Raw genomic sequence first — 13,208 nt, 5'->3', positions numbered from 1 at the left:
GTGTGTGTGTGTGTGTGTGTGTGTGTGTGTGTGTCAAACAAACCTGTGAGGCCAATTGGCACATAACAGTTCAGAAATGCCCAGAGGTGGGTACAAACAAGTTCAACTTACTCACTAACTTGATTTACTTTTTGGAAAAAAAATGTACTTTCACTACACCATACTTTTTACTTTACTTGAGTAATAATATTATGAAGTATTGCTACCCTTGAGTAAAATTTCTGACTGCTCTGTGYAACTTCACTGAATGAAGAGCTAACATGTTTTAACCAGAAATGCASCAGATACACACCTTACATGCTCTGAGTATTAGTTTCATAATGAGAAAAAAATTGACTTGGAAAAGTGTTTCTTCTGCTGGGATTAGTTATTTTGTATATATGTTATTTATTTCTAATAATTKTCTTTGTTTTACTCTTTAAAAACACCAGAATTTGCACATAATTGTCTATTTTTTTTGTCAGTCTGATGACATCATTTTTAAAATATTAACTAAGATGTTACTCAGTTGCGCAGTACTCAGGTTTGTATTAAATACATCTTCTAATTGAGTAAAACTGTTTRTAGTAGTGCTACTCTTACTTGAGYACATCTTTTGGGTACTCTACCCACTTCTGCATATGCATACATATTATTTATTCCTAATCTGATCATAGTTTGGTGTTTTTCTGAACTGCTGCTGTGATCGGCTGCCTTGCTGTGCAGGAGCTGCTGCGCTCATCACAAGGACTTTCAGAGGAGCGGGAGGAGGTAAGGAGGAAGCTGACTGAGGCCAAAGACCGGGTCCGCCAGCTGGAGGAGGACCTGTTGGGAGTCACCCAGAGAGGCCTGCAGAAGGAGACGGAGCTGGATTGGTGAGTTGGAGAAAGTCCTGCAGTGATAATCAGTTTCTATTCTCAACATCATCTTCATTTACCTCCAGTCAAAAAGGCTTATATTTGTATTTGCGTACATATTCACCTCTCATTACCTTTTCATGCTGCAGTCTGCGAGATCGTTTGAAGAAGCTGACAGCAGAGCGAGACGGCCTCGAGAGCCAGCTGAAGAATGAGAAGGACGAGCGAGATCTCTACAAGGTGAGGGGATTTTTTTAAAAATGGGACAAAATGTTTGCATTTCTGCCTTCAACCTGGTGCTTCACTGCTCTCCTCTGGGATCTGCGTAGGCTCACCTGCGCAGCACGGAGCTGGAGAACACCAAGCTGAGCGCGGAGCTTCAGATGCTGAAGGCGGTGGAGCTGAACAGGGAGGTGACCATCGCTCAGTTCCAGGAGGAGCTGGAGAGGCTCCGAGTCTGTGTCGCCCAGCGGGACAGTCTGGAGAAGGAGCTGCTGGCGTACAAAGCTGATAAGGTAGTGATTAACTGCTGCCAAACTCTGTGTTTTATTGTTGCTGTTTATAGTAAAAGATCTGCCACTTTCCCGCGGCTTCAGGCTGAACTAGGCCGCGTCCGCGAGCAGCTCCGTCAGGCTGAAGAGCAGCTCCAGGCATCCCGGCAGCAGGCCTCCCTCCTGGCCTCGGAGCTCCGTGACGCGGCCAGTGCCCGCGACCACACCATGACGGAGCTGTACCGCGCCCGCGTGGAGGCGGACAAGCTCCGCGCCAGTTTGACTGACGCTCAGACGGAGTGCCGCCGCATGGAGAGCCAGCTGGACCGCATGAGGAGCACCGCTCACAAGGAGGTGGTCAGTGTCCGGCCTCTTTAATGCACATCTCTAAATCTCTCAGATCGTCGTTGCTTTAAATTTAAAATACTGTAGAGGTTAAAACGGCAGCCTTGCATTTCAGGGTGTTGGAACCATCGGGGATGCGCCGCCCAGCGTCATGGTGGTGTCCGAGGCCGAGGCCGAGCTGCAGAGGGAGGTGGAGGAGCTGAAACTGCGCCTCCACATGGCTGCCGAGCACTACAAGGAGAAGTACCGGGAGTGTCAGCGCCTCCGCAGGCAGGTGGCCAAGCTCAGCGCTGCAGAGCCACAGGGCGTGAGTGTTCCTCTCACTCCGGAGAATCAGACAAGAAACGGTACGAACCGTTCAGCCAAAAACTACAATTATACTTTGTTTACATTTGTTGGTTCTTTACAGGAGTCCAAGAAAAATGTGTCGACTGAGACGACACAAGAACCACTGACCTCTAGTCCGGAATCCCCTACAAAAGGTACAAGTTAGCATTATTCACTCCCACAATTTCATCTTTATTTTCAAATTAATTTCTTCTCAAACACTAAATCCGTTTTTTTTTTAATCTACTTAACAATTATTTACATATTTGAATAGATTACATTTTGTTTTTTTGCATCAGTAAAAATTGTTGGGTATTTTTTGAATTTTAAAATGATCACAATATCTCACCATAACCTAAAACATTCTACAGTTAAAGGTATAAATAATGTTTTTTCCTGACCTGACAAAATTTTTTCATTTCTTGCTTTGAGTTACAACCTACAAGTTGAAGTTAATACTGTGTAAATTCTCATAAATCTTAAAAAAATTAATTAAGAAAAGAGAAGAAATTCAAAAACCGATTAAGTGGTTATCTATGATTGAATGCACAAGAAATGTTAATTCTGTTTATATAGTAAAAGTGTGTACCCGGTGTAMCCCTCCCCTTGCCCTTTGACTGCTGGATATGGCCACCAGTGACCCTGAAAGGAAGAAGTGGGTATAGATGATGGATGGATGAATAATAAAAGTCTCACATACCTTAAAGTAACCCGAGGAGCATAAAGTACTTGATTAAAAAATAAGTAAAAAATATAAAAAAATTAAGTAAAAATAAAAATACCTTAACAGGAAATGACTTGTAAAAATAAATTTCACTGATAAGAATAGTACTTTAATAAAAGCCTTAGAGTGTCATTTTTATGTTTTGAATGTGATGAAATAAAAGTAAAAGTTCTGATTAGAAAAATACTTGGTGAGATTGCAAATACTCAAAAATTTATTTGAGTACTGTAAATGTACTTTACACCTCTGAAAGAAATAAAGAGCCTGTGCTCTGGAACTGTCATATCAAATTTAATCTCAGTGTCTGTAAAACTGAGTTGTAGCACTTTGTGTGTTTTCTATGATGAGCTGTGGCAGCCATCTTGAATCAGTTGAATTGTAGATGTGCTCATTATTACTTTCTGTGCTTCATTAACGTCCATTCATAGGCTCATGAAATATTTTACAAATACAGACAGGAAGTTTACATGATCCTCTGCCATTTTTTGCTGCAGGCAGTAAACAGATTAATGACATTTGTTACCTTATCCAACCTGTTTCACAACTCACCTTTGTCTTAAAAATTATTACATTGAGCGAAGACAATACAGAGTTTAAGCTGTTTTTTTTTTTTTTGTTTTTTTTTAGGAAATATTGCTACTGCAGTTCTGCAGGAAGTTGCAGAGATGACAATCCCCGAAGAACTCCAAACCAAGCAACCCACGCCTGCAGAGGCTCACATCAGCACAGGAACGGAGGAACAGCAGGCAGAGAAGTCAATGAAAGAAAAGGATGACTTGGAGGCTGAGGAGGACGGAAAACAGACGGAAGACGACGGGAACGAAGCCAGCGGGAAGGTGGAGAAGAAGGAGAGCCTTCCGGAGGAGAGTCTGCGGATGACGAGTTGGGTGGAGGTGGGCGGCGAGAGGCCGGCCGCGGAGGGACACGGAGAGGCCGAAGCGGAACTGACGGCGGAGCCAGCGAGGGACGGCGTGGAGGAACAGAGACTGCTGGAGGCGGGAGGGAGGAGCGCGGAGGAGGCTGAGAAGGAGCAGACGCTCTCGGTGGAGGCAGAGCTGGCCATGATGGAGGAGAAGTGGAGGGAGCAGTGCGCAATCAACGAGACGCTCAGACAGCGGCTGGCTGATGAGGAGGAGCGATTCAGAGTAAGACACTCGTGTTGGAGGGCGAGGCTGACTTTTAGTTCAACAAATATTAAAGTAAAGCAAATAACCTAATAGATGTAATTATATTAGAAACATTTGATGCATCAGATTATAATCCCTAAATGTATTGCATATTTATAAAACTTTAGTTTACTGGTGCAAGTAAAGATGGATGTTTGCATTAAAAGCACAGATCTAAATCAGTTTTAAAAATACTTTTAGAAACTCCATGACCTACAGGTATAGCTTCAGTATGACAGTAGAATGAGAAGTTTAAAACCTAATGAAGTTTGAGCTTAGGTAATTCCGAGAATAAGAATTTAAATTTGTGATCTAAATTTTACAGCAAATCCATGCAGAGAAGCTAATACAGCATTTCCTGTGAGTTTGGCTGCAATAATTCAGATCAGAAGTTTTCTTATTAGACAACCTGATTGTCCTGAGAACTGGAGGACAAGAAATAGTTCATTCTTAAATAATTGATGCAAACAAACATTTCAGCTCATGTGTAAACAACTTAGTACAAAAAGTAAGTAAATTAGTGTTTGGTAGATAATTTTTTTTGTTGTAACAATGCTTCTTGGCAATAAATCTTGTACTGTTAGAAAGCCTGTTAATCTCCCTTTTTAAATGGTGTCACATTTGTAAGGAACATGCATTTGTGGGATGAGTAGTAGAGCTGAGGATGTGGGTTGCACAAATGGCTTCTTTTTGCCGTCGCTACAMCCCTAGGCTGAGATGGGACCAAGTCAAGTTTTTATCCACAAGTCCTGAGTCAAGTCTCAAGTCAGGACAGGCAACTGTCAAGTCCCAAATCTGAAACTTGGAATTTCAAGTCCTTTCGAGTCTTTTTTTTTAAACAATGTTGCAGTTAAATGTGAAATATAAGTAGAGAGTGTGCTCTTTTTTTAAAATCTTTATCTTAAATCGTGATGAACCATGTGCAGCTCAATGTACAAAGTATTTAAAAAAAACATTTTAAAATTGCTCCTCTATATTGCACAGTTCAGATAAACTTAGATGCAAAAACAGTCTTCCTTATACTGTAACTATAATTTTCCATATTTTAAAAATCTAGTTAATTTGATTTTGCTGCGCTGCAGCTCACTCACACATGTGTGAAAAAGTRTGTAAAAAGACAGGTGGTCTGTGTTTGTTAATACAGAATGGTATAAATTAATTAATGGGGCCCGCTTTATTAATAATGTGTAATACACTTTGGATTTTGGGTAAAATATCAAGTCTTTTCAAGTAAACAGGGTCAAGTCCAACTGAAGTCCCAAGTCATTGGTGTATAAGTCCAAGTCAAGTCACAAGTCTGAATATTTTTTCAAGTCAAGTCTAAAGTCGTAATAATAATGACTCGAGTCTCCACCCCTGCCCCTAGGTGCTGCCAATCAGYTGCCCAGTATACGATTTATTACCAAGAAGCGTTGTTACAACAAATAAAAGTAAAAAATACCACCTAATTGTTGTATTTTGTACCTGTATTACATAAAGCTTAGTAAGTTTTAAATGCACTAATGCATTAATTCATTTACCAGGTGCAAAACATTGAAGTGCAGCTACATATATGTTTAGAACATTTCTTTACTGCTTCCGTGCTGCCCGGGTGCACGTTATTGACCAGAGCAAACGTATGTGCAGACATCTGCCCGAGTCCTGCTGGCATTTAATCTGGATGAGTGAGCGTGTGTTTATCTGCGCTGTAAATACGGCTCTCCCTTGACKTTGATAGAGTCTCCTGTCTGAGGTGGTCGCCCTCGGGCCCGAGCTGCTGTTAATGGCCCCGGAGAGCTGAAGAGAGAGAGGCAGGCGCAGACCTATGTGCTTTACGGCTATTTACATCAGCCGAAGGATGGAGAGAGGGAGAGGGAGACACACAGGGAGACACAAAAGCATGTGTGTGTATACGGGAGGGTGAGCTGTAAATTCGTGAAAAGAGGGGAGACGGAGAGGACAAAAAGGAGATGAAAGAGAATTTAGGGAGGGAGGGAGAAAAGAAGCAGACAAGAGTTTAAGAGAGATGAAATCAGGACCGACAGATAGACATAAGGCAGAAAGAGGAGCCATGAGAGCAGCGGGGGGAATCGAAACCTTTTGAAATGGAGTGAAATAAGAGAAGAGCAAGCAGCCAGCGATGTAAACTATCCCACAGGGTCGGTTCTGTTAGAGGGTGAGGGATTTATGACGGTCCTCTGACCCGCCTCATCTCCCTCTGAATGCAGACCTGCTTTCTTTGGCTTTACGGATGTGTTTTACAGTAGGCCCCACACGCTTCACAATGCTCCGGGGTAAACACAAGACAAATATTTGGTTCACTTTGCTCACCTGTGGGCATGTGCAACCATCTTCTTCATCAATTGGCATAAGCTTGAAGCAGGAAATAAGATCTTTTCAGCAAGCATGTTCTTTTATCTAAGATTCCTGACTGTGGATTGTTTTTGTTTATTTTTATTTTTATGTTGCAGTAGTGAGTGGTTTTAATTTTTCCCCTGATTTTACTGTGTGTGTGTCCTGTCACCAGGTGCAGATGGCAGAGCGAACCAACGAGGTGACTGAACTGAAACGCAACCTCGCCCAGGCTCTTAAAGACAAACAGCAGCTTCAGGAGGTAAATCAGGCTCCATATGTTCGATTTTAGCTGGGATTGTTTGACATTCCCCTTTGACATCACTTCCTGTTAGTTCACATGCTGAATAACTGTACATCTCAGCAGTGTGGTTTTTATTTTTAATAAATGTTAATTTTTTTTTGGTTTTTAGTTTTGATTTTTTAATTAATGTTATCTTTCCAAAAATGCATTCATATATGTTGCAAAAATGTGATGTCACAGGCACTTTATTGCAGTTTGTAATTTGACTTTTTAATTAAAAACATTAGATAAGTGTAGCTGTCACTCAGCAGACGCCCACAGAGAAGAGCAAAGGAACGCAAATTATTTTTTGATTTTCCGGTTCATTATAATTCARTCTAATCCAGGCCAGATTTTCTTGTAAGACACTTTAAAACACCACAGCAGATTAACGTCCTGTACAGAGTCGACAATAAAACATGGCTTATCCAATACAAAATGCAATTCTATCATTTAGCCATTATAAGCATAAAGCTACTAATAAACCTGTGAAACGTCAGACGTTTGTTGGCTTTCACTCCCTCATGTGAATCTCCCAATTCTCCAAACTAAGTTTGGYTAGTCTGCTGTCTACTGCAGGTAAAATACTGACTGCTCATAAATGCTGCATACAGCTATACATACAAAATGGTAACCTAAGATTATAGTTTGACTTGAAAAGAAGCACTGCACTCTATTATAAAACCTGGAAGTTAAAGCCGGTTGGGTACAGCGCCCCCACAGAATGGTCCCAGGATACGTTTCTGTCCTGCTTCAGCTCCCATAAACTTTCAGCTGGCTTCAGTCCCCGACAAAAGAGCTTCGTGTTGTAACGAGTCTGATGTCAGAAGCTGCTAAATGTTMATATCAGCTCGAAGCAAGCTGCAACTCTAAATGTAAATAATGTGTTTTTATCATTACTTTCAATTATCTGCAGTTTTTCTGGCCTTTTTCAGTCGCTTTTTCTCCTCCCTGCCCCCACCCACTAATTTAAACAGCTATACTTGCCTTTTTTCCGCCCACCGCTACAGTGCCATTAGACAGTGCAAATGCCACGCTACGTGTCTGTTTCACCTTTCCCAACCCTGGTTTAAATGTTAAACTTGATAGCAGYGCACTAATGAAGTCATCAAGAGAGGAGGTCATGGGAGGAATGAGCTGCTTTATTTTTTTCTTTCTTTCTTTCTTTTTATCAGCAGCAGCCAGAGCAGAGGGAGCCAGAGTCTGACACCCATTACAGTAATGAGTAGGGTACTAATGCTCTTGCTTTCAGATATAATCACAAAGGGCAAAAACAGTGTTTAGAGAAACTTGACTGTAAATTGAAAGTAGTTTCTCACTTCTTGGTGAGAATGTGGGCTGAATTACTAATGAGGCTGATGAGCTTAAAGCGTTTAAACGTTTTAGTTAAATATGAATCCGGTGAAGTCGAGGTGTAGTTTAGAGCTGCCTCTCACTTGTGTTTCTTTCAGAAGCTGCAGCGATATGTGTCCAGGCAGAGGGACATGGAGGCTGGCATTCAGGGTGCGGAGGTCCGGCAGCCCATGGTGCTGCGCTACCCTCTCCCCTACCCCCAGAACCCGTCCCCACCCCCCCTCGTGCCACAGAGGCCGGCCGAGCTGCAGTACGGCAACCCTTACTCCACTGAAACCTCCAAAGGTGAACTTGATTCGTCCGTCTGTTCTCCTCGTCTGCGTTGTCGGTTTGACCGTGCTTCTGTTTGATCCGCCCGCCGCAGCCGTGGACCGGGCGGACAGGCCGTCGTCCCCCGATCCCGCGTCCCGTCCTCCGCCGGAAGCGCCAGCCTGCGCCCCTCCCTGCGCCCCACCCATGTCGCCGCCCAGCCCCAGCCCAGGAGCGCCTGGCTGGGAGCGGGAGGTGGTCTGCATCCAGCCGTCCCGCAGCACCAGCGCCCCCGAGAACGCCGAGCCTCCGCCGGAGGAGGCGCGCCAAGTAGGTAGCAGCACGGCCCACGTTGGTTTGTTTGGGAATGTCATCGTTTTCCTGTTAGAAATCCAAAGAAATGTTCCGAGTTGATATCATTTTAGCAGCAGGAAGGTTGGATTCCTCTGTGCCCTTTTRCTTTCCTTGGCTTTGTGTTGCAGCCAACATATTCATGTCATGATGATCTCTCCTTTACTGCACCTCTGTCAGACTGGAGGGAAATGCAGCGTGCCCTTAAAGGATGAAGCTTTGAACTCATTTGCATAAAGCTTTAATTAATGTCACTCCCTCAGAGCTCAGAGAGTGGAAGATAATGAGAACTGGGAGAGTAATTAGGGGAGGTTTTGCATAAAGACAGACTTGAGATCGGTTTCTCAATGTCAAAATAAATTTGGTTGTTTGGAAGGGAAACTTAAAGAACCCTCATATCTACTTTTATTACTTTTTTCAAATGTTTGTGAATGCACGCACAAATGCATAACCAGCTATAACTTTTAAAATCCTTTTGGATTTGTTTGTCAAAGGTTGTCAGTGGAGCTCAGCCGTCATGTGATCATCAGTCCAACAGACGCAGTGAGGCGAGGAGCAGCTTCTGCTTTGACTCCAGGTAGCACACACACTGAAAGACACACAGGTTTAGAAATGTGCACCAAAGCAAGGATGAATTTCCAAAAAATGAGGGATTCCATGTGTGCTGGAGATAATAATATAATATAAACCAATGTTTTTAAAAAGCCAAAAATATCGAATATGTTTGACCCGGATAACTTCTAATCACAAAATATAATGTGAGGGCTTCTTTTATCAGTTTATGTGGTTAATGAGGCATGTTTTTTTTTTCTGGGAGAAGGGAAGAAGTGTAGATAAAATAAAAATGAAACTGATTGTTTTAATTGATGTCCACTACAGAAGGCAAAAGGACAATAATGTTTGACTCTGTGTGTGTGTGTGTGTGTGTGTGTGTGTGTGTGTGTGTGTGTGTGTGTGTGTGTGTGTGTGCCGTTGCACAGAAATTCAATCATTAGTCGTAAATCTGATTACGTTTTTCAGCCACCACAGCTAATCAGTCAGTTATAAAAAAGCACCTCCTCTGAGAGCTAACACACCTTGTGAACTCTCATGAGATTGTCAAAAACATTTAAAAGGTTTAAAGTAGACATATTCTTTTTTCATAGTTAAATCATTCAGTTTGAGTGTATATAAAGTGGAACTGCAATGCTTTGGTCTGAATTCCTCCATTATTGCAACTCCACAAGCCCCTCTTTCGTTCTGAGAAAAACAACTGCACTGAAAAATATGACCCAAACAGAACATTAAGATACCTACGCAGCACCAGGTGAGACTAAATTCAAGTTTTCTGCACTCCTACAGACTCCCAAGTACAAAATAAAATGTATTTAATGGCTAAAAAAGTGGATTTTGAATATGTCCGCTTTAACTCTGTCATTTATGAACACAAAAGGATTCAAACACACAAAAGCCTTTAGTTGTAAGTGTTTCAACATTTTGTGAGAGAAGGAATGCGAGGGAAAACATCCAGATGAGCCACGCTTGAGCCCTGGAGTCTATTTACAGCACCGCTCACTTTTCAACCTGACTGATTTTCTGTAATTTCATCCTTTTGTTTTTCTTGTCTCAGCCTGTCTTAAACACCTCTGTTCAAAGTGATCTTCCTGTCTCCTCTGCCACTCAAAAACCTCCACTTTGACCCCCCCCCCCCCACACACACACACATACCTCTCAGCAGTGACGTACACAAGCGCTGCCCTCTGTGCGAGGTGATCTTCCCACCCCACTTTGAGCAGCGCAGCTTCGAGCAGCACGTGGAGAGCCACTGGAAGGTGTGTCCCGTGTGCTCCGAGCAGTTCCCCCTCAACTGTCAGCAGCAGCTCTTCGAGAGGCACGTCCTCACGCACTTCGACGGCCACGTGCTCAACTTCGAGCAGATCGAATGAAAGGGACGGCYGAGGACTGAGCTCTGAACTCTTGTTCCGCTGTACAGGTAACGCTTTTCGTTCAGCCGGTTAGGTCGACATGTTATTGTGTACAATCATGAGCACTTTTTTCCCCTTTTTATTTGGGCAATTTTAAACATTCTAAAAAGAACGCACTTTGGAAAGGATGAGGAGTTAATCTGGAACTGCTTTCACTTTAACACATTACGAGTAAGGCATCAATCCCTTACTTAAGTGCATGCTTTTATAATTAATTTATTCTGCAAACAAAATGTAATTGTAGCAAAATCAGCTTTGGTTTGGATGAGAAAAAAAACATTATAAAATTATCCCAGTCCTGAAATGAACTTGAACATATATAAATTTAAAAAAAAACATTTTTTTCGTTGTCCTACAGAATTTAAAGCTTGACAGTGTGTAAATGCAAAACGATAGTTAAGACTCCTGAATGTGTACATAACACTGTTCAGTTGTACATAAGTGATTAGAGAAGATGTCAGATGGTTTTAAAGAGAAGCAGCACTGTTTCCACGTATCTGCACTAAAATAAGGCTTTATTCTGAATGTACTGTACAGACAAGATGTTTGTGAAGAGACCTGTGGGTTGCTGTTGTAAATCTGTCTCCATTGTCACCTTCCTCRAGTTTAAATGAAAGAAAACTTGTTTTTACTTCTTGCTGTGCACTTTTTTCTTTTAAGTCATAAGCAGCTGGGTGGAGAGGTGAAACAAACAAAATATATTAAAAAATAAAAATAAAAAAGCAAGGTTACTGATATTGTTTTTTAAGCAAGGACTGTGAAATTGTTGTTTTGTGTGCAAGTCTGTGAGCCTTCATGACTGAATGTGATTTAAATGTGTCGACTGCTTCGTACCGCTGCTCGTCTAATCTACTGTCCTTACAAAGTGTTTTCTGACGGCTTTAAAACAAAACAAACAAAAAAAACRGCACGTCTGGAAATCTCAAGGCAAATATTTGTGTACATCATGAGTCCTTTTCACGTGAGAATGTTGGAAAGATAATTTAAATGTGTACTGCAAAGATCTTTATGAATAAATTAAGCTTGTCTAAATGAATGTTTTTGCATTGTCCTTTTTTTAACAACAAATAATGAATATCAATTTGAGCTTCAAAAGATGTTTACTTTATTTTGCTGTTTTTTATTTGTTTCTTTTTTACATTTAAGCAGCTCATCCTTTATAAAGAAAGACATCAGTTACAAGTCACTCTTCTCAGAACCTGTTGAACCCCTCCCCCCCCCATACAAAAAGGAAACATTGGTCTCCACGTTACATATGAAAATATAATTTAAAAGCACTTGACAACAGACACACATTACAATACATTCACTGTACATGGTATACTGGAAAACCCCTTCATCTTCTGTTGTGCGCACAACCTTCACTTCTTCTGTTGGTGTCAATACTGTGATTGGAAAAAATCAGAACTACTCGATCGTAGATAGGGCTGCCACAAACGATTATTTTTTTAATCGATTAATCACTGATTATTTTTTCGATTAGTCGACTAATCGGATCATATGTTAATTAAWTATAAAACAGAGCTTATCGCGCCAGAATGCAGCTGCTATTATATAACTATGGTTAGATTTTAGCTATATGCTAACTATGACATTCACATATAGGAGCTTAAGGTGGGCACTCATGGCTATAGGTGGCCGGATGGCACCACTCTCGCCTCCTGTACCTGTGCCCACCCCCCTAGGTTTGMATATAGACACTTAGGGTTTTGGGTTAGAGTAGTGGTGGAGGGGAAACTGGCACCACACCGGCCTCTGCCTCTTCTTTCCCTTTTTAATTGCTCTATAGAACAACACGCACCAACAGTACATCTGTGGGTGGGGGTGTGTCTGTCAGGGTCTTTATTCCCATCCCGTTCCCCGATTGCCATTTGGGGAGGGGGTCCTGAAGAAGAGCGGGCCGCTGGGTGCGGTCCTGGGCTGTGGGTGGGCTCGGGGTGTGGACGGTTGCCGGGGGCGGGGCTGGCTCTCCATCCTCCCTGGTGCTGCTTGGTCTCCTGAGGTGTGGCTCTTGGTTCCTGTTGGTGGCCCCCTGGCCGGGGTGGCTGCCGGGTTCCGGGAGGTGATCGGCTGGGGGGGTTCACTTGGCCGTTGCGGTGTGGTGGGGTGGTCATGGGTGTGGCTTCTCTGCGGCGGGGGGCTGGCCGGGCGTCCTGGTGCGGCMCGGGCCGGGCCTTGGCTATCTGCTCCTCTCCACCTCAGAATGATTGGGTCTACCTCCTGGGTTCGGGTGTGTGCTGCCTCCAATAGGGGGTGTGTGCATGTCCTGGACCTGGGCGGTATAGAGTGTGTATCGGGGGTATGAGTGGAATGTGGCGTCCTTGTATGTCTTTGATTGAGTGGGGGTGAGGGTGAGGGTGGGATGGTGCGATTGTGTATGTGTATGTTTATGTTTGGGTATTTGACAGGCTGGGGTCTGGGCTGCCCCTCCTGCTGGTTTATCTGGGGGCCCGCTGCTACTCGGCCCCCCGGTGGGGTGTGCGGCTGGTTGCTGGCGTGCTGGGGGTTCCCCTGGGATTTGGGGCTGGGCGCTGGGGTGTGTGCCGGCCTGGCCTGGTGAATGCCTGCAGGGGCTCGGGGCCTGTGGCCCTGTAGGGCTTTGGCCGGGGGGTGGGGGTGGGTGCGCCCTGGGAGCCCGGACCTCTGTGCCCTTTCCTRGATCTGCTCTGGTATGGCGGCTGCCGGTGGGGCCCATGAGTTTGTCGCTGCTGGCCCGGGGGCTGTACATGTGGTCGCTGGGGGGACTCTCCCAGTTCTCCCCTATGGTCTGATCTGGGGGGTAGGTGGG

The 13,208-nt window shown here is 43.6% G+C and overlaps 1 protein-coding gene across 2 annotated transcripts in view; it reads left to right on the top strand.

The window, feature by feature from the left end:
* tax1bp1a (Tax1 (human T-cell leukemia virus type I) binding protein 1a) overlaps positions 1-11,456 on the top strand; it is a 19,760-nt gene extending 8,304 nt beyond the window's left edge. The window contains exons 7-18 of one of the 2 annotated variants that reach the window (XM_014011209.1): positions 706-854; positions 986-1,076; positions 1,166-1,351; positions 1,433-1,684; positions 1,788-1,979; positions 2,082-2,154; positions 3,351-3,868; positions 6,396-6,482; positions 7,955-8,141; positions 8,221-8,435; positions 8,951-9,033; positions 10,174-11,456. In XM_014011209.1, the coding sequence (XP_013866663.1) occupies positions 706-854; positions 986-1,076; positions 1,166-1,351; positions 1,433-1,684; positions 1,788-1,979; positions 2,082-2,154; positions 3,351-3,868; positions 6,396-6,482; positions 7,955-8,141; positions 8,221-8,435; positions 8,951-9,033; positions 10,174-10,381 (2,241 nt within the window). In that variant the 3' untranslated portion in view covers positions 10,382-11,456. Of the gene's footprint in view, positions 1-705; positions 855-985; positions 1,077-1,165; positions 1,352-1,432; positions 1,685-1,787; positions 1,980-2,081; positions 2,155-3,350; positions 3,869-6,395; positions 6,483-7,954; positions 8,142-8,220; positions 8,436-8,950; positions 9,034-10,170 lie in introns of both variants that reach the window. The other variant, XM_014011208.1, reaches the window with a different exon arrangement.
* Positions 11,457-13,208: the final 1,752 nt, after the last annotated feature.

Source organism: Austrofundulus limnaeus, unplaced genomic scaffold (genome assembly GCF_001266775.1).
Source record: "Austrofundulus limnaeus strain Quisiro unplaced genomic scaffold, Austrofundulus_limnaeus-1.0 Scaffold78, whole genome shotgun sequence".
In the NCBI taxonomy this organism is placed as follows: domain Eukaryota; kingdom Metazoa; phylum Chordata; class Actinopteri; order Cyprinodontiformes; family Rivulidae; genus Austrofundulus; species Austrofundulus limnaeus.
Note: the sequence above shows the minus strand (reverse complement) of the source record. Positions and strands in the feature narration are given on the sequence as shown.